This window comes from Neocloeon triangulifer, unplaced genomic scaffold, assembly GCF_031216515.1.
Source record: "Neocloeon triangulifer isolate White Clay Creek 2 clone unplaced genomic scaffold, ASM3121651v1 ptg000012l, whole genome shotgun sequence".
Lineage (NCBI taxonomy): Eukaryota > Metazoa > Arthropoda > Insecta > Ephemeroptera > Baetidae > Neocloeon > Neocloeon triangulifer.
The window spans coordinates 14,024,604-14,043,627 of record NW_026775554.1 but is presented as its reverse complement, the minus strand read 5'-3'; the positions used below and the strand labels follow the sequence as shown (position 1 = coordinate 14,043,627).

At 38.6% G+C, this 19,024-nt stretch overlaps 1 protein-coding gene across 9 annotated transcripts in view; it reads right to left on the bottom strand.

Moving 5' to 3' along the window:
• LOC132196786 (homeobox protein homothorax) overlaps window positions 1–19,024 on the bottom strand; it is a 130,923-nt gene that overhangs the window by 47,643 nt on the left and 64,256 nt on the right. For 8 of the 9 annotated variants that reach the window (XM_059619653.1, XM_059619656.1, XM_059619658.1 and 5 more), the window contains one exon: window positions 3,338–3,433. The exons of the other annotated variant lie outside the window; for it this stretch is intronic. In XM_059619653.1, coding sequence (XP_059475636.1) covers window positions 3,338–3,433 — 96 coding nt within the window. The remainder of the gene's footprint in view (window positions 1–3,337; window positions 3,434–19,024) is intronic. 9 annotated transcript variants of the gene reach the window in all.

Here is a 19,024-nt window from a genome sequence, read left to right as displayed (position 1 = left end):
TCGTTCGTCGTTCGGGTCCTTTGTGCCGAGGAAAATCAAAAGATGATGATGATCGGCCGAGTGCGCCGCTCCGAGAATTCCTGCGATAATTACGCCTGAATACCTGTGGGAAAATAGCCGTGAATTATTTTTCCCTAAGTGGATAATGAAGGGGCCGCGTAGACCAATGGTCCGGATTCCGCGCATTTTTTGCACTTGGCCCGCCAATTAGACCCGGTGACAAAGGAGCAGTGCTACACACACGTGGTCAATAACAACGAAATTATTAGCTAGAAAGCGGTATAAATGTGAGACGAGGCGATGAAAAATTGCCATTTTGCCCTTTTGAACGGTCGCTTTGCCGCTTTTGATTGCGAAAGGAATATCACCGCCGGCAGTTTCCTTTGAAAAAAAGCAGAGAGCAATATGAAAAAAAAGAGAAACATTTTTTTTAAGCACAGCTATAAATGATTTTTGAAGGAAGTGGATTTTTTACTTGAAATTTTCCTTTCTTTTTCTGAAAGGATTTGCTGGAATATAAGATCAATAAGTGGGTGCTGTCACTCAAATCATGGCTGAGCAGCTGAAAATGGCCGAATCAGCCGGTTTGGCGTTGGCGAATTGGCAAATTCGCACCAACGATGGCCAATATCGCACGCAAACAAACCGTAAAGGCAACGCTCAGCAATTTTCCGGCCTGAGTTATTGGGCATTGTGTCCCGCACTCGCTCTGTGTGCAGCTTTGTGATGCTTCTTTTGCTGTGTGTGTAACGTACGTACGCTATCGGGCGAGTCATCATCGCCGCAGCCGCCAGAGTTATTTTTATTACAACAGGCATGCATTATAAAAAAGCAGCTCTTTTTCTTTCTCTCGCTCCACCAGAGAGCAGTACTTAAGGCTGAAATTTATGTCACAATAAAATTTACACTTCCACGTGAGATCATCGCGCAGCATTTATACGAGCGCAACATTTTCCCTGCGCAACAAACAATCGCGCTGACGAGAGGTCAAACGTGCACGTCCTGGACCCTGAAAGGAGATTCTGCGAGATTTCTTTATCGCCGGGCCTAAATCTGCGCGCCGATTTTCGGTTCGCCGTTTTATGGCCGTCGAGTTGAACAACTTGAAAACAAGCGGGAGCTAAATGGGAATTCCTCGAGTTTCAAATACAAAATAAAAGTCGTCGGGAGGAAATTTATAAGTTGTGTTATTCTTTCAAATTTTAATTTTATAAACCGCCATCAAATGCAAAATAGCTAATAATTTTAATTATATTGAATCGTTAAAGTTTTAAATGATCCCATTTCCTCCAACCATATAAAGACTAAATTAAATTAAGATGCAGACTATTATTTTTATTTTCATAAATTATTTTAGAAACGTCTGGTCTTTGTACTGATTTTCTTTCAATATTGGGGTATTGAAACTTTTATATGGAGAATTTTAATAAACTAAATGCAGGGAAACTGACTTGTGAGTTTTACAATTGATCCACGCATAATCAAATTTCTGACAGTGATGAAGCAATTTTACATACGAGTCTCTCAATTTTTTGGGGAAAAGCGTGCAGAATTCTCATAGCAGTTTTCGTTGAAATTTTAATTCCGTGTCAAGCTGTCGACAACGCGTCAAAATGTGCACACCACTTCCTGCCACTATACGTGCAGGAAAATCTGCGCGTCGAATTATTATTTTTCCGTTTTTCATTGCGGACAATCTCACGTCATCGGTGTGATTCTGATTTGACACACAAATACTAATGATCGCATCCTAGCTGTGACCGGAAGTTTTCAGCGACCCCATTCCCATCACCAGTTTTTCGGTTTCGACAAGAGCAAATTTCGGCCGAATAGATTTGCACGATTTAAAAAAAAAGCAAGAACCCCTTTACTTTAGGCGGTGGCGACGACCTATCCCAATAGAACACTCGGCGCGGCATAATATTAAAGGGGTGTGTTTGTTATGATTGGTGACACACACTCTATAATATTTTCCATACAAACTTTCTGACAAAATTTATTTGCTCTTTTCGCGAACGATCGGCGGAGGCGGCGGCGCTGTCGGGGCGCCGAGTGCGCACGCCCCGTCGGCCAACTCGGCGTTGCCATGGCGACGCCGACTTTCCACCGAGGGAGGTGGAGAGAAAATAAAGGGATTTTCCCGAGCAGGCGTACAACTCTTACATAATGCGATACGGTGGATGGAAAAAAGTGGAGAAAAACAAGAAAATTAGGCTTTTCCAACCCTTAGAACGTTACCATGACTACTACAGTGTATCAAGTAGAGTTTGCGCCCTGCCGCTGATGGGTGGAGAGCAGCCAGCGAGAGCACCAAGCCGGGGCGAAATTCCGTCGGACGGGCCGCCGATTGAAAAATCTATAACGCCGCGCGCGCGACCAGAGATGCTCCAGAAAGCTTCTTGTTTTATTTTGCGCTCTGCATTATTTGCAGAAAAGAGAAAGAGAGAGGAAAAAAGAGGAGCTTCCTGCGCGTACATTTGCAGCCAGTTGACAATGATGGCTCGGCACAAAGCCTGACCCAGAAGAGATCGCATATTTCCACAGAAAGCACGCTGATGATACTTTAATTGTGTGTATGTGGTGCCCCTCCCCGACATAGTGTTCTTCTTTCTGCGCTTCCAATCTAATGGTGCTCTTTATTTATATGTCTCTGGCACTTCTTGCCAACAAGAAAACAAACAAGAAAAAAGCTGTCTCTCCAGCAAAATGCACTTAGAATTTACGATGTAAAAAATTAATTTTATTATATTTAATTTCTTTTGTTTAATACAATAAAATTTCTTTTATAGAATAGTTTATTAATTAATATAATTTGATTTTTAAAACAGTACAAATTTTACTTTTCTAAATATTTAAATATTCTAATAAAATATCCATTATCTATCAGCTGAACTTTTCAAAATGCAATTGACAAGTCAAAAATAATTAAAATAAATATTTCTCTATCAACACAAACTATTTCAAAATTTAATTATCTGATGATATTATATAGTCCGATATAGTCAATGAGTATTGGTTGAGAGAGTATTTAATTATTGTAAATTATTATTTCAATTCCAAAATATCCTCTTCTCCTAGCATATAGCAAAATACATGAGTTCTGATACAAATATTTCTTGAACCTATATTTGATAAATTTATTGCTTTTCGTAATGTCGAAAAATTCCAAATATATTATGAAAATTCAAATATTTTCTTGTTGACTTCTCTTAGTTATAGAAATGAAACGAAATAATCAATATTTTCCTAGCTTCTTGTTTAACTTAATTAATTCAAGTAGATTAAAGCACACCATTTTCACACGCGAAAATGAGACAATTTAAAAAATGGTACTCACCAGGACTCCCCAAAAAAACCGACGAATATAGGACCCCTCTGCGTGCTTCAGAACGACTGTCTGCCGCTGACCACTCTCGTCTAGGACACCATTTACCTGCACAGAAGCAACACAACATACGTATAAGCACCAAAGCGAAAAACAGTTGTCGGTACACAATCACAACAAGATTTAAAAAAAACTTGAACTCAAAATGGAGCGTAAAAAACTACACAAGAGAAATAATTGAGCATTGTGGTCGCGCGGGCGGAACGGGGAAATTTGTGTATCTTTTTCCGGGGAAAATTAGATTCGGGCCCGGAGGTCCACTTTAATGAGAGGGTTCGTTTATATTCAAATCGGTGGAAGGATTCGTGATCCGCCCAGAGCGTATTGACCGAGCGCGCCGAGAGTCACGGTGCAAGATGAATGGCCAAATGCTTGTCAAGAGGGATAATTGTGAAATGCCTGGGAACACGCTGAGGCCAAACGAGAGCAGCGCTCAGAAAATTGGTTTTTCCTTCTCTCTCTCGCTTTTCTTGCTCGCTGATGGCCTTATAAAAAATTCATACTACACACAAGGCGCGGGAATATAATGCGGTTGTGAGAAATTACATTTTGTATGTGAGTGTGCGCGTATTATGTATTCACGCGCGCCGCTTTCATTATTTGGGACGCGCGCGCTCTACACTCCTCGGTGGCTCTGCCGAGAGATAAAAAAAATAGCGCAGCTCACGTTTATATTTATTATCCGCAGACACTACTCTTGGGGAAAAATGTGTGAAACTTCCATTTGCCAGCAGGGCGGGCGCATCTCGGCCCTTCCAATTTTCTACATGATATTTTTACGATCATAAAGAATAATTTTTGTGCTACGTGAAATTACCCGCGGTAATGTGGCCGCCCCACTATATTCATTTGCACACTCACACAAGAAATGATAATGCATGTAAGGGAAGCGACGAGGAGAAAAATCAGTGAGAGAAAGCTTGCTGAGGAGGAAAAAAAATTAAGGGTGCCATACGCAGTGTCGTAAACGCAATGACACTACTATCCTCCCCTTTCCCATGCATGAAGCGATATTTATAAAAAAAAGCGGGCAAAACACGCAATATGTATATATGAATGGATAGATCCATCTCGCTAGGGGTTGAGCATTGTGCCGAGACGTGTAATTACTTTGCCGCGAACAAAGAGACGGCGGCTTTTTGCGCGCGAGAAATTGCTGTCTACCGCCAACGCAAATGATAAAAAAGGGAGCGGAGGCGGTGCGGCGGCGGCGCTCCTCTTTCATCCGGCTTGTTTTGTTCCAAACTACCGGGAAAATTAATTATTTCCAGCACAATCCCCGGCTCAAGATTAGTTTAATTTCAGAAAAAAATTCATTCAAATGCAAATTATTTTTTTCAAACTGGGCTTTATTAAATTATGTGATTTATTTACACATTACTACTTTATTTTTCATAAATAAAATTTTATTTACTCTGCCTCTATACCAATAGTTTGAATTTTTTCACTTTTCTAAAATATATATTTTTTTTCTAAATTGGCTTGTTCCTATTTTATTTTAAGCAAACAGATGTCAAATCCTGTAGCAGGTACTCAAGTTAATTTAATTTTCGTGTCAGTTCTTGTTGATAATCCTTTTTTTAAATTATGTGGTTCGGATTTGGTAGCTGGATATTTAGAAAAAAAATTCTATCAGATCTTTGAGTTATGCCAAGCAAGCAACTTAACCCCTGAATTTGATTGTGGGGACTAAATTCCATTTATTGAATTTGTTAATTCGGATAAGTCGTTATGCAACCAGTTTTTTTAAAGCCACATTTATATATCAATTTTATTCCACAAAAGTATTTGTAGGGATAAAATACCTGGAATAAAATGATATGATATTAGCGGTTGAGCAGAAATTATGACATCATTTCAGCGGTTGGAATTCGAACGCAAAACGAGAGGTTGAGAAATGTATCGCGACAAAAGTGGGCAAAAACGTGGCGCGCATAAAAAGTGGAATATCAAACGTAATGAAAAGCACACAAGAGTCGGTGCAAGTTTTAATGACGAGCCAGCGAGAGCCCATGCAGACATTGCCTCTTTTTAAAATAATACGCCAATCAGAAATGACTGGTTTGTGATGCAAGGTGGGGCGAGATCATAAAGGAGGTGGTTCTCTCCTCTTTAAAAACAGTACACGGCGTCTCGCTCGATCTCTTCTCCATAAAATTTCCTCTCTCTACATGCATTTTTTTGCGCCAAACATGAAAATGACGTCGGGCCGGTCTTTGTAAAATTGTAAGCGGGGAATAATTTTTAAATTATCAGGCTCGGCAATCAGCGTGCAGTTGAAGAGCAGGAGATTTAAATGAGCGGAGACAAAGTGATGTTGAGAGAAAGACGCTCCGGCTCCGGCAGTAATTTAAGAGTTCGCTGTGTGGTATGTTAAATGAACTGATGCTGTGTTTGCGTGCATGCAATATCGTATGACTGCATGATCTCTCTCTCTCTCTCTCTTGCTCTTTCCATCTCTCTCGCAGACTCAGGCCGAGAGGCGTCGAACGAATCAGGGCCGCCGTAGCAGCCCTTGTAGTGCGCCTTGTAAATAACATTATTTTCTCTCTCAAGTACACATATTCGCACAAAAACACTTCACTTACCCCCCTGACTGATTAGGACGTAAGCGTGTCTCGCCACTTTTTGCTCTCCACGCCGTTCACCACACACGCATATTATTATTACGTGAAAAAAAAACGACAACAGCGGCAGCAAACACGAAACCAGCTCTAATTATTTTCTATACCAGAGGTGAAACATAATATTTTAGATGGTTTACACAAAAAGAAGCCAAAGACACACCGAAAATGTAAAAAATACATCAGCATTAACATTTAAAGATTTCAATTTTTTTTAATTAATAAAAAATTTAGAGTTTTATCAAATTTTTAATGATTTAGGAATCGTCAAAACAGTTTCATTTGTTTTTAGGGGTTCAATATTTTATTTCCAGCAATATTTAAATTTTTTACGAAATATCATTTTTATATAGAATATTAAAGAAATTGTTGTAAACCTCGAAAAATTTTTGGCTAAAAAATGAACCACCAAATTTGAAATTCAGAAGTTATGAAAGCTATATTTTAAAACTGTCTGGTGCTTTTTCTCCCAAAATAAATTAAGCACATATTTTATACCCTCTTTGCACTTGGAACGCAGAGAAATGAAGATTTTGACTTCCGATTGGTGCTCATTAATCAGCAAGGATCACTAAACCTGTCAGAAGCAGCTCTCAAACGCGAGACGTCAGACAAAAGGTCCACAAACAAGCAGTCAAAAGCGTGAAAAATTCGCCCAGAGAGAGCAGCTGATTCGCGTCCTTGACGCATATCTCTAATTCGGAAATAAAGAGGCTCGGGACGCGAAGAATAATGCGCCGCTCGTCATCATCATCATCATTTCGCCTATCCCAACTGTGCATCCGACGGAGTGGGCTCATTTAAAAGTGACAGAAACAAAATGTTTTTGCCACGCCGTTGAAAAGTTATTTCCTCTCCTGAATGATTGAAAGAAAATCGCATTCTTAGGTATATTAAAATTTACAGTCTATTCAAATCGACTCCGGCAAATTTAATTGAAACCTTTGATATGCATTGGAATTAATTGGACACGTTAATACTTAAATAATGAATGGCTGGCTGGCTGCTGGTGGGTTGGCTCAACTTCTTGGCTCGTTTAGAAATACGCACGCGATGAGCCTCCGCGATAAATTATTTTCGCGCCCAATAAATTATTCGCGCGTTGGAAATAGCTCTGCAATTATCGGTTATTTCACGCAGCACTCTTTGGCGCTTAATTTAATCTGTACTTCGAATTCGGTGTGTAGTGTAATTATTCCCTCTTTTTCTCTTTAAGTATAATAATCCTCTTACCTGAGTAACAGGATCGAAAGCGAGTGAATCCCATTTTATAAATTTTTATCCTCTGCAGATAAGCCTTATTTCTTTCCGAGCGGCTAGTTTTCTTTCGGACTTTTTTCTCTCGGTTAATTCCGTTGAACTCAGGTCGTGTATGGTAATTACAACGTCTGAACGAGGTTGTGGGAATGTGTCTTGAAGGGTCAATGCGTGCTGCATCATTATTGTGGGCCGGAAAATGAGTGATGGTGCTCAAAAGGGCCGGCCATGCTTGATACATCGGCCTTGTTTGAACGCGCCCTCAGAAACACAACTTGTCCATTTAGGCGGCGAATTAAAACACACACTCTCTCCGCTACTCCCAAACCAAATGCGATAACAATAAATTTCTAAAAATACAACTTTTAATCGGTGTGAGAATCTGCCGCCTTGCTTGAAGCACTTCTTTAATTCTCCTCGTCGACGCATTTGTGCGTAATTAAATGCCGCGCCAAAATGATTTATGGCGTGGACGCGTTTTGGGTTCGCGCACAGGTGAATCTGATACACCTCGCGAGACTTGCAAATTCAATCGAGCATATTCATTCGGTCGCCAAGAGGGAAGCGAGACTCGGTTGATAAAGAAAATGAAAAGCGTAGACCGGCGGCTGCGGACTAAAAGTTTGCCCCTGTTCGATGTCGGCGAAAATTATTTATGGCTCGCGCCGTTTGACCTGCTTTCTGTATTGGGGGAGCCAAAAGTGAATTTAATAAAGACACAGGTTGTGTTTTGAAGAGGGAGGAATATAATATAAAAATACAATAAAACTTATGTATTTTTCATTTGTAAAATACTGCCATAAGTTGATTTCAAAATATTACATATTAAAATTTAACTTAAAATTTGTTTTAATTTTACTTTATATTTATTAAACATTTTTTAATTGATTTATATTTTATTTTATATTTCATATTATACATAATAACACTTCAATTTGCATTTGTTAAAAAAAAATTATGTGTGTCAATTTATTTATTTTTATATATATATGTTCAATGTGGTTCAAAATTAATATCAGAATGAAAGATCAATAATATTTCAATGCATACCTTTGTTATCTAAATTTTGTGAATAATAAGTAAATTATACTTTCAACTTCCAATTGTGAGACCCTTAATAGTATTAAATATTAGGGACTATTATATTATAGATCATCATTTTTCACAATTTTGCACTTGGGTTCTATTCAGATCAATAAAAAGCAAAATGCGGATACACCATTGCAACGTGCACACGATCCTCTGGCATTTATCAGTCGACCTTCGCATCCAATAATTACCATCGCCATAAATAAGTGTGTGGTGTTGCAATACGCAAATCAATCGGCACGCGGAGAGTAACGAGTTTGATTGGCAGCGACGTGCAGGCCGTTGATGGACCACCCATATCAGCATGCAAAGGATCCCCATGTGAACTCACTTGCCGGCCACACAAGTGCACGCGGAGAGTCTCTCTTTTTATCATATAAAAATACAATGCACAATAAAAGCGAGAGATAGAAAAAACTTTTAGGTCCGGCGCGAGAGATTCACGCTGCGTGCAGCACCGCAGACAAATGGCACAATACCGATTTTATTAAGCAGCCGGCGCACAATGAAACGACTAACAACTTGATCGACTCGGCCAATTACTGCCCGCCGAGTACCGAGAACAACACCTCAGCAGGTATTTGCTGCTCCAACTTCCAGCTGAGCTCGGATTTTTTCCACCGCAAGAAAAGAAAATTGCTGCTGGCTGCCGGCCAGGGTTGGAAATTTCGTCTTGGATTTAATTTAAGGGTGCACCTGTTAATTGGAGCTGCAGCTGCTTGCATGAAATTTTACGGCTTCATTAAATTTAGATCTTTCATTGCGGTCATTAAGCAAAAGAGCTGAAGAGACGCCTCTTGACCGCTTCCTGCCTGCTGCTCGATTTTTGAATTTTTTATTTGCCACGAGAGAGATCAGCTTGTGCGATAAAACGTGCAAAATATAATTCTGCGCTCATCGCCCCTGCTGACAATTAGCGGCATTTGCATACAAAGGAGGCGCCTTGTTGGTCTCTCTTGAATAAAAAAAAAAAAATTTTTAAAGTAGCAATCAGCACTGCATAATGTAAAATGTGTGCAAAACACAGCGCGCCATTCTCTTTCGGCGGCTGCGCGGAGGTGCGAAATTTATGGCTTGTGAAACATAAAATGCAAAGCGAGACAAACAAAACAAGCTGCTGCTTCTCTGCAAACGAAAATTGTTCGTTATCGCTCATTATCGACGACCAGAGGAGAGATGCAGCCGTTCCATTGGTTATTGGATAAATGCAGTCGGAACGAGAGGCTTTTTGCACCAAATGAAGAGTTGCCATGGTGACCGCGGATGGTTGGGGTGCACCGACAAATCATCGTGAAAAACGCCTCTCTCGCCAGCTCTGACGAGTGACGAGAGATGGACGGTGGAGGATATTTGTGGTTTTCTCCGATTGCATCACGTCAAAAACGAAGAAGAAAAGAAGTAAAGAGATTTCAGCGTGGTGCGATTTTGATGACAAGGAAAGGAAATTACTTCAGGGGGTGGTTTTTTTTATGACCAGCGGAAAACAATCATTAGTTCAATTTTTATTAAGGCTTTATCAAAACATAGTGTCTCATTATATATTATGAGTTTTAATTTAAGAAATATTAAATAATTAGAAATTACAATAAAACCCACTTTTCAGTTTCTAGTGAAGAATGCAATTGAAATATAAGTGGATTGTTGAGTGGAGGAAAATATATTTTTACTAAAAATCGTGTATAAATATGTATTTTCCCCTTATAGCTTCTACATATTATTATTATTTATTCCACTCAAGTCATAAAAAAAATATAAAAATATAAATTAATGAAAATAAAAGAAAGCAATCGAATTTTCACAAAATTTCTTTTAATAAATATAGTTTAAGTAAATGATATAATTTTAAAAAAATACAAGAAATTTTTTACAAATGACTTGCTTTTTTTTAAATATTTTATATTACAAAATTATGTTTAAACAATTTACAATATTCTATCAAAAACAGATCTATAGTTTCAAAACCAATCCATAAAATCGTTTATTTGAGAACAACATCCTCCCTCATTTCCAATTATCTGTTGTGCACACATACGTTGTGTTGCCTCCGCCTATTTTTCACGCACAATTCGCAGCTTGCCAAAACATTCGACAAACACGCGAACAACAATAATTAACAAAAAAGCAGGGGGCTGTCAAGCATATCTGCCTGGACATGCTTGGCTGCAATAATATTGATTTTAACTTTAACGCGCGCGTCGACGATGAGTTGCCGTTTTCGTTCGACACTGATGCAACTCGCCTCGGAAGCAATCATATTTTCCGCGGATCGATGCCGCGCGTGGTAACAACACAAACATCAGGTGTGAAAGGTCTCAAAGTTCGGTGCGTTTTGTCAAGACGACGTGTGCAGTGCGATATGCGGTGACGTCATTAAAACATGTAAGCTGGGGGTGAAATGCACATGTTCGGCAACTTAAGGCCTCGGTGCGCTCAGAGAGGGCTGCACCGGCGCGAGGAAATGACTTGCCACTCTCTCTCTCTCTCTCTCTCTCTCTCTATCTTTTGCTTTTTGATTAATAACATCCCCGCGAGCTTAATGCACTCCCTGCGGAATAATAATATAATATACAAACGCATGCACCCGCTCGTTGGCTCGCTCGCGTGCTAGAAAACAAAATCGATGATGGAACGGACCGAGCGAGCGAAGAAGACGTTCCGGAACGGCAGCTGATTCGCTGCGCACTGGTCACATATGCATATGATTTTATTTGAAAATTATTATTTGTGCAGGTACCCACACGTGTGTTGCCACTGGCTGACAGCTAAATTGACGGTGTTTATTAATTAGCTGCTACTGCAGGTGATCGACAGCTCGATGTTGGTTTTGTGTTATTATACAGGTGAAGCACCGCCGCCGCCGCAAACAAGACGTCAAAATTGCTGCTCTTTAATCTGGCAGACGTGACAAAAATCAAACGCCGAATAATCTCACGCGAGCTAAAAAGCGGCCTGCCCGCGCGCCGACAGCGCCAGCCGTGAATTAAAATCGTCTGCTGCGTGTCCAGACACGCTGGGCAATTTTTCTGTCTATCAAAAACGCGCCGAAACAAATATTTCAATCCAGGGCATCCACGTTCGCCCCAATATAATTATTTTCTACTTAGTTTTGCTCCTTTTGTATTATATTAATTTGCAAAAGTAACAAAAACATCTTATTTTATGGAAAAAAAACTTTTTAGTGTTTCCCAGAGAAATATTGTTCTGGAATAATTAATGGATAACTCTCATCAATCAAATTTTCTTTAGTTCATAATTTTCTCATATTTTAGTATGATTAGTGTTCATGACATCTGAAGACCCAAAAAAGAAGTAATTTTAAATATTGTCTAATGAAAATCCGATCAATGAGGACAAAATATAATAATTTTTAGACACGCAATGTTGTCATTTGTGGGAATCTAAAAAAAAATCCGTTTAAGCTGTAAATTTTAAATAATACTTTAAAAATGTTTAAAAACATGATATTTATTTTAAATTATTAAAGTACAAAAAAAAATATTTAATTAACTTTTTAATTATTATTATTATTTTATTTTAATAAACTGTTTAAATTTTATTTACAGTTTCTTAGTGACTATTTTACGAATTTTGTTTTAGGATTGTTGACGCCCCATGTGGCGCATAGGGTGGCTGCTGAGTTACTTTTCAGTATATATCGGTGGTGGTTCACGTAACACATTATTATTACACTAAAGGATCGATGCGGGGCTGTCTAGCATAATAATGAATTGTCACTTCTTCTTTTCACTAACCTTGAAAGTGTGCTCGCTGTTGGCGAAAATCAATAACCATAACAATAAACGGGGGCTGCATCACCTTGCGCCGCCGTCCATCAACTCACCGAACAAACACGTGGTTCTCCACATGGAGGCAGCACATTAAAAAATCCATATAGATAACGAAAAATAAAACAGGCGGCGTTTTTCTTTCATAAAGGGTTGGTTAATCCGAAATTCGAAACCGATGATTGTAATTTTTTTTTCGGCTGCAGGTGCTCACTCGTCCAGGCTGTAAATCCGTCGGTTTTTCTTCCTCGTAAAATTTTACGGCCGCGGCTCAATGAGTCTTTTTTCTTTTTCAGCTTTTTCTCTCTATTCCTCCTAATCGCATTGGCCAATAGTTATTTTTCTCGGCGAAACCCTTGGCGTGCGCCGCAGTCTGGCCCGCGGATCACACGGGGGTGGCTTCCCCAAAGCGCACCCAGCACCGTTATACCGACTCATATTGAGCGGAACAATCGCCAACACAATAATCCGTTCTGTGCAACAATCTTTTTGTGCGGCCTTTTTGACAGGAACACGAGCAGGAAATCGCTCTTTGACGCGCTCCATCTGACGGAAAATGTCAGTTTTTGCTTCTCATGATTTTTTTTGCAATGCCTCAACTTGTCATTAAATAAACACTTTAAAATGCAAAAAAAAATTTTAAAAATTATTTATTAATTTTGTTAGTTCATTTAAGTCAAAAATTTAGGTAGATCAAATTCTTAGATTGATCATAATTTAAAACCAATATTGGAAAATGGTCTTAATTAATTTCAATTTTTAGTAATTGAATAAAAAATGATGGATTTTTTTTTCACTATAAATTTTTCAGCAATTTTATGTCAAAGTTAATTCTTTGATTGATTTGTTGTTGACAATAAATCAAACTTTCAGTTCTAATTAAAGCTATATAAATAATCAGCAATATCACTAAAGTGTAATTATTAAAACACCAAACAATCTAATAATAAAGCCGGCCAAAGTGATCTCATTCTCGCGTGAGCCAAAATTCAGCATACAAGCACCGCTGCCTTCTGCCGCTTTAATTACGTTAAGAGTGGTCAGCGCTGGCACTTTATTTATTGCCGAGCGCGACACGACATTAATTATAGCCCCAAATATCCAGCCATTGTTGGTGGAGCGGGTGAGAGAGAGAACTAGCGGCCGGCTAGTGTATTCTAATGAGGCAGATGTTCTTTAGGCAGCCGAGGAGCAGCAGCATCACCCACCAACAGTCGACATCCGCTGTTTTATTTTTCATTCTAATGGGCGGTTGGGTCAACTTATTGATTGGGATATCCTCTGGCAGCGCTCGAAACACACTCGATCAGGCCACTCTCTCTCGACGGCGGCGGCGACGGCACAAAATAAAGAATGGTATCGTTGCGCGCATCGCAGCCAGCGCAAAACAAACATTCTAATGAGAGCAGTTTGGCTCAGCAGACGCTTTGATTTGTTTAGAAAGATGCCTTAGGATTGTTTCAACTGGTGATGTGTTGAGGAAAGATATATTCGGCTCGTCTTTAAAATAATATTATTGATTTTACAATAAAATCGTTACAGGATAATAAATTGATTTTAAAATCAAATTTAGAATAAATATTAACAACCTAAGATGCGGTTATTATCAAACCAAATACAGTACGAAATTTAAAATAATTTTAATATTATAATTCCGTTAGCTTTTAACTAAAAATTTTATGTTTAAATGAAGACTAAGAAGGGCGTCCTATCACACGATCGAAATGCTGTTAAGAGCTTTAACCATATTTCTTCTACACACAGAAAAATAAATAATTTTTTTTCTTGTGAAACATTCAAAGCAGATATATAACTTAGGATCTTTAAAAACTGCATTAAATTAATGAAAGAATAATTTAAAAAAATATTGATTTTAATAAAATATTCATGTATTTAATTAAGTTAAATGGTTAAAAACATACTACAAAATTGAAGTTTATATAAAATAAAATTAATATTTAAATTAAAATTTTAAAATATGTAAATTTAACATAATTAAATCTTTTCTTTTTATCTAAATCTTTATCTGCAAAGCTACAGAAAATCTGAGAAAATTAAATGTTTTCGATTATATCAAATTGGAATATGGATAATATGTTTAATAAAAAAATAATAATTTTCAAACCGTGCATGCACTTGAAGGAAAAATTGGAGCAGTTCAATTACCAACAGAGAACTCACGAACCCCCCTAGGAGGGGCAGTTTTGGATTCATCTGGGTGGATCGTGCCAAATAATCTGGCCGCGTGAAATTCAACCGGCCGAGAGAGAGAAGAGGTAACGCGAAACTGGCCGGTAATGACGGCTGTTTGCAGGCCAATTATGGAGGAGCCGAATTTGCATTCGGCTCGCATTTAAATCTGTTTGCTGCTCAGTTAATTTCCTAAGGGAGCCGGCGGGCCCTTTACGTGTATAATTCCCCGCATAATGCAGCAGTCAGCAGCATGCCACCCGCATATAAAGGAGCCACCACGCATCCCCAGAGGAGTGCATTTTAACAAGTTTATTGCATGACTGGCGGGAATCAGCGCGCTCTGCCTCTTAATGCGCGTCTAATTATCGATCTCGGCCAGCACAAATCAATCCCTCTAGATTGAAAATAAAAACGGCCTCTTTTAATTGATGAACGCAATAAAAGTCAGCAGCGACTGAAAATGTTGCTCGCTCTGCAGAATTAACAAGCGGCCGACGTGTATTTAAGCAACTCTGGCACCTAATTATCCGCCCAGAGTATGAGAAGCAGCTGGATTTTTATTTATTTTTATGGCCGGCCTTAGAGGGGCTCTCTTGAAAAATCACCACGGCGAAACAACATTGCTGCGGGAGCAAAGTTTAATTTGGTGGCTGTTGTGGATTTTCGTTGTGGATCCAATCAGCAGCAGCAGCAGGCTCGCGGCGCGAATTGAGGATGGTCTGGGAAACGAAATTTTCTCCCACAACCGAGAATGAGTTTCGCCTTCCACTGGAATTTTTATCCTCGGCTGCACGCTTGAGGAATTCCGCGAGAGCGAAATTTATTTGCGAACCATGAGCTCCACTCGATCGATAAATTTAAGGCCTGAATAATTCGCCAAACATCCACGAGGTCACAAAGTGCTAAGCGAAAATTTGCAAACGTAACTAAATCTCCAGATTAAAACTTAAACAGAAATTAAAATAAAATTAAACTGTTAAACAATGTGCAAAAATCTAGATTTAATTACTTGTTTATAAAATTTGTGGACATTTACAGGACAGTCTATTTGTATATTTTTTGATGATTTTCCTCCGTTATTTACTTAGCAATTTCTTCATTATTACAATTTCATTGTTAAAAATAATTTGGTAATAATTATATGACTGGACAACATAATGTGATAAATTATTTCTATTAGATTCATTAATAGTAAGCAAGAACATACATTTATACCAATCATCTTGAAATTTTTCTAGGTTCATTGAGTGATTTTATCTGTAAAATCTTACAAAGGTATAAATTAAAAGAAACATTCCTAAAATAAAATAAAATTTCATAATAATTTTAAAATAATAATATAATATAAACTATGTAAAAACAGCGGTTTTAAATACAGGAATTAATTTTTTAATGAGTTATAATTTTTTTATGAATATGCCACATTTTCCCCACTTTTCTGCATTTATTGGAAACGACTTCACGTTGAAGAGTTTCATTCAAGTAATGCAAATTTCCGTCAGCCGTGATTGTGAGCCTCGTCTGGGCGGCAGTCGTGCAAAAGTGGACGAGCAAGGAAGGGCTCGACGACAGCAGACCGTCGTTATTATCATTGCGCCGGCCGGCCGGCCGGTCGTCATACATATATGCATGGCATATAAGTGAACACACACACACATATCCGTCCGTCCGAGTGTACTGCGAGCCTTGAGAAGGAATAACCGGTTAACTAAATAACCTCCTCAGCCTCCCCCTCATCATCTCGGCGAGAGAGGCAGAATGTTGCTACACCACGTAAAAAATGTATCTGCAGCAGCGGACCATGATAAAATAAGTAACAACAACAACATTACACACCGGCCGCGCAGTCGTCATTTATATATATGAAAAGGGGAATATACATAAAAATAATATAAAGAGCGAGTTATTATGGTGCGCGCACCGGCCGGTGAATAAACACATACATACGAGTTATTCGCAAGAAATCGCCGCCTTTTGCTGAGAATCGCGTTCACGTTTCACGTGAAAGGAAAACACGAGTGGAATTCACTCTCCGAGGGGCGTAATTAGTCTTGTTGCTGCTGGAGGAGAATAACAGGGTCCGGGGATTTCTCATCTCGCCGATACGCATCTCTCTCTCGAGCAGATGTCAAATGAGCACCAAAGAAAAAAGGAAAACGGCGGCGGCGGTCCGAGAATGCCGAGGCTAAGTCGTGGAATTACGCTTAAAACATTCAAATGCCTGATTAATCCCGTTATGGACGTCGCTCGAGTGATATTAAAATTCCTCATTGTTATCGTTTATATTCTCAAAAGCCTTAATTTAATTCTTCCTTACTCGGACCTTTACCAGCTATTTTTTTTATATATATAAACTCACGGCTGATGAAATCGTTTTCCCGTTTTTTCCTAGCTCGTCGGAAGTGAAATGTCAAATCAATTATGGCAGCAGTCGAGGGTGACACGCGTTTTTTCGTTCGAGATAAACACTCACAAAATCCAATCTGCCGTATATATTTATATTTTCATTGGGAAATTCTTGCGAGTCTGCTGCTTATCTATCGCGCTCGTTTGGACGAACAGGTGAGAAGAGAATAAAAGTTAACCCTGCGCCAAACATCTGCCCTGCGCGCTCTTGCTGCTCGGCCAAGCAGAATCTCATTTGCCTCTTGTGAATAATTGAAAATGGCCGCCGGCCAATGAGACCGAATTTTTATTACACGTTTTTATTATCGTAAAAAATTCAGTAGGGCGTTTTGATATCGGGAAGCAGGGGCCATAAAATAAATTCGATCTCTCTCCGACCCACCTTTGTGTAACTGCTGGAATTTAATTGCTTTTATGGGTCGTTTTAATTATCGAGAGTTACGTCATTGAGGTTTTTGTCGTATTTTTGCTCAGGGTGATGGAAAGATGTGCTTATTGAAATAATGAGACTGTGTTTTGTTGTGTGTCCGCCTTTGCTCCTTCCTTATTGCCAATTGTGCGTGACAAAGTGATAAATTTGCACGACATTAAAAACTAAGCCGAGTGGAGAAACACCTGTTCTACATTATTGTATAATGGCTAATAAAGTCCAGTCAGTAAATTTTTATTAGCATTAGTGTGTAGTAGTAGTACACAGCAGTGAGTGTGTGTGCGAGCCGGACGGAGCCACATAAAATTTTTCCTTCCAAAACACATGCGCGCTCTGGGCCGCTTCTTTTTAGTGCACAACAGTTAAATTTTACGATTTCATAAAATAAGCCCTCAAATGAAAGCACACACCGAGCTCGTGCACAACAATAAAAAATAAAACTGAGTGAGCGACTCTGATTTTTTTTGCGCTTCATATTGTATATATATTATTTTCAGTTCTTGTTATTATTTTTTTTCCAAAGATATGGGAACGAAAACTATCCGAGCGCGTAATGAAGACTTCAGCGGCGTGTTTGGGATGCTTGGGTGATTGTGCATAATGTATCGACGCCGGTGTACGTTATATTTTCATTTGGAATTGGGTGCAGGAAAAAAGCTTTCTCGTGTCGGCGCCGAGGCCTCAAAGAGAAAGAAAGATTGACCAGCAGCGCATCCTTAAAAGGTTTTCCCTCCAATTCCCATGTGTGAGAGCGATGCTGACTTGCACTACCACTTAGACCGTCATACCGACCAGCAGAATTATTATATTCCCGCCACCGAACGTGACCATTTGGCCGATGCATTCCCCGGGGAACACTATTTCGATGCACTGCTAGCTGGGGCGAGCGCGGTGGGCACGCCAATTGAATCAACTCGCCACTTTGCATCGACTGCCCCAAAACCTGATGCACCGAGTCGAGTGCCTTTCTTTGGAGAATTGCAGTAAAAATATCACTTTGTGGAAATTGTGGTGCGTTTGAAGCTGAATGTTTAACATTTGATTTGAAAAAGAAATATTGATTTATTCTGAGGAATAAATTGAATTTATAAAAAATTATTACCGCACAATTGGAGAATCTAAACTTTAGCAATTTTTTTTTTTATTAACTTGAGAATCGGGATTTTAAGAAATCATTTAAAAAAAATATTTATTCAATTTTATTTTGTAAGTGTATTTTGTTAATGATGTTCTGATTTTTTTTTGATAAATTCTGATATTATATAATAGCCCTCTCATTCGCAACCATGGAAATTATGCTCAGCATCACTAATCGCAGGATCAGTTAATATAATCAAAATGAAACAAAATTAATTATTTAATTGTAAATTAGTTAAATCACTACTATTTTTAATAAATTGCTTCTTGGTGAAGCATAATGTCAAAAAAAAAATTATTTAAACATTTTAAAAATAAAAAATAATTAAAATATACATATTTTTATACAGTTTTTTATTAAAAAACTTATAATTATACGTTTTAAAAATTTAAAAAAAGAAATTTAAATAAATTAACAACAAATATTTAACTTGCAGTTATAATATGTTAAAATAAAAAAAATTTCAGGTTAAAAAAAATTAAAAGCGATTTACTAGCTCATCGAAACACTCGGGTTTGTCTAGAAATCTGAGAAGCCCTGCCTGGCGTGCACGTTTACTATTTTTTTCACAGCAAAGCTGTAGACAAGGGGCCGAAATGAATTCGGCACAGCCAGTCAGGTGTCAATCTTAATCCAGTTCGCGCACTTTAAGAGTGCCGATCACGTCAGGCAGCCCTCCTCGCACGCGCGCCGCGTGTGTAGGCAACCCCTCGGACA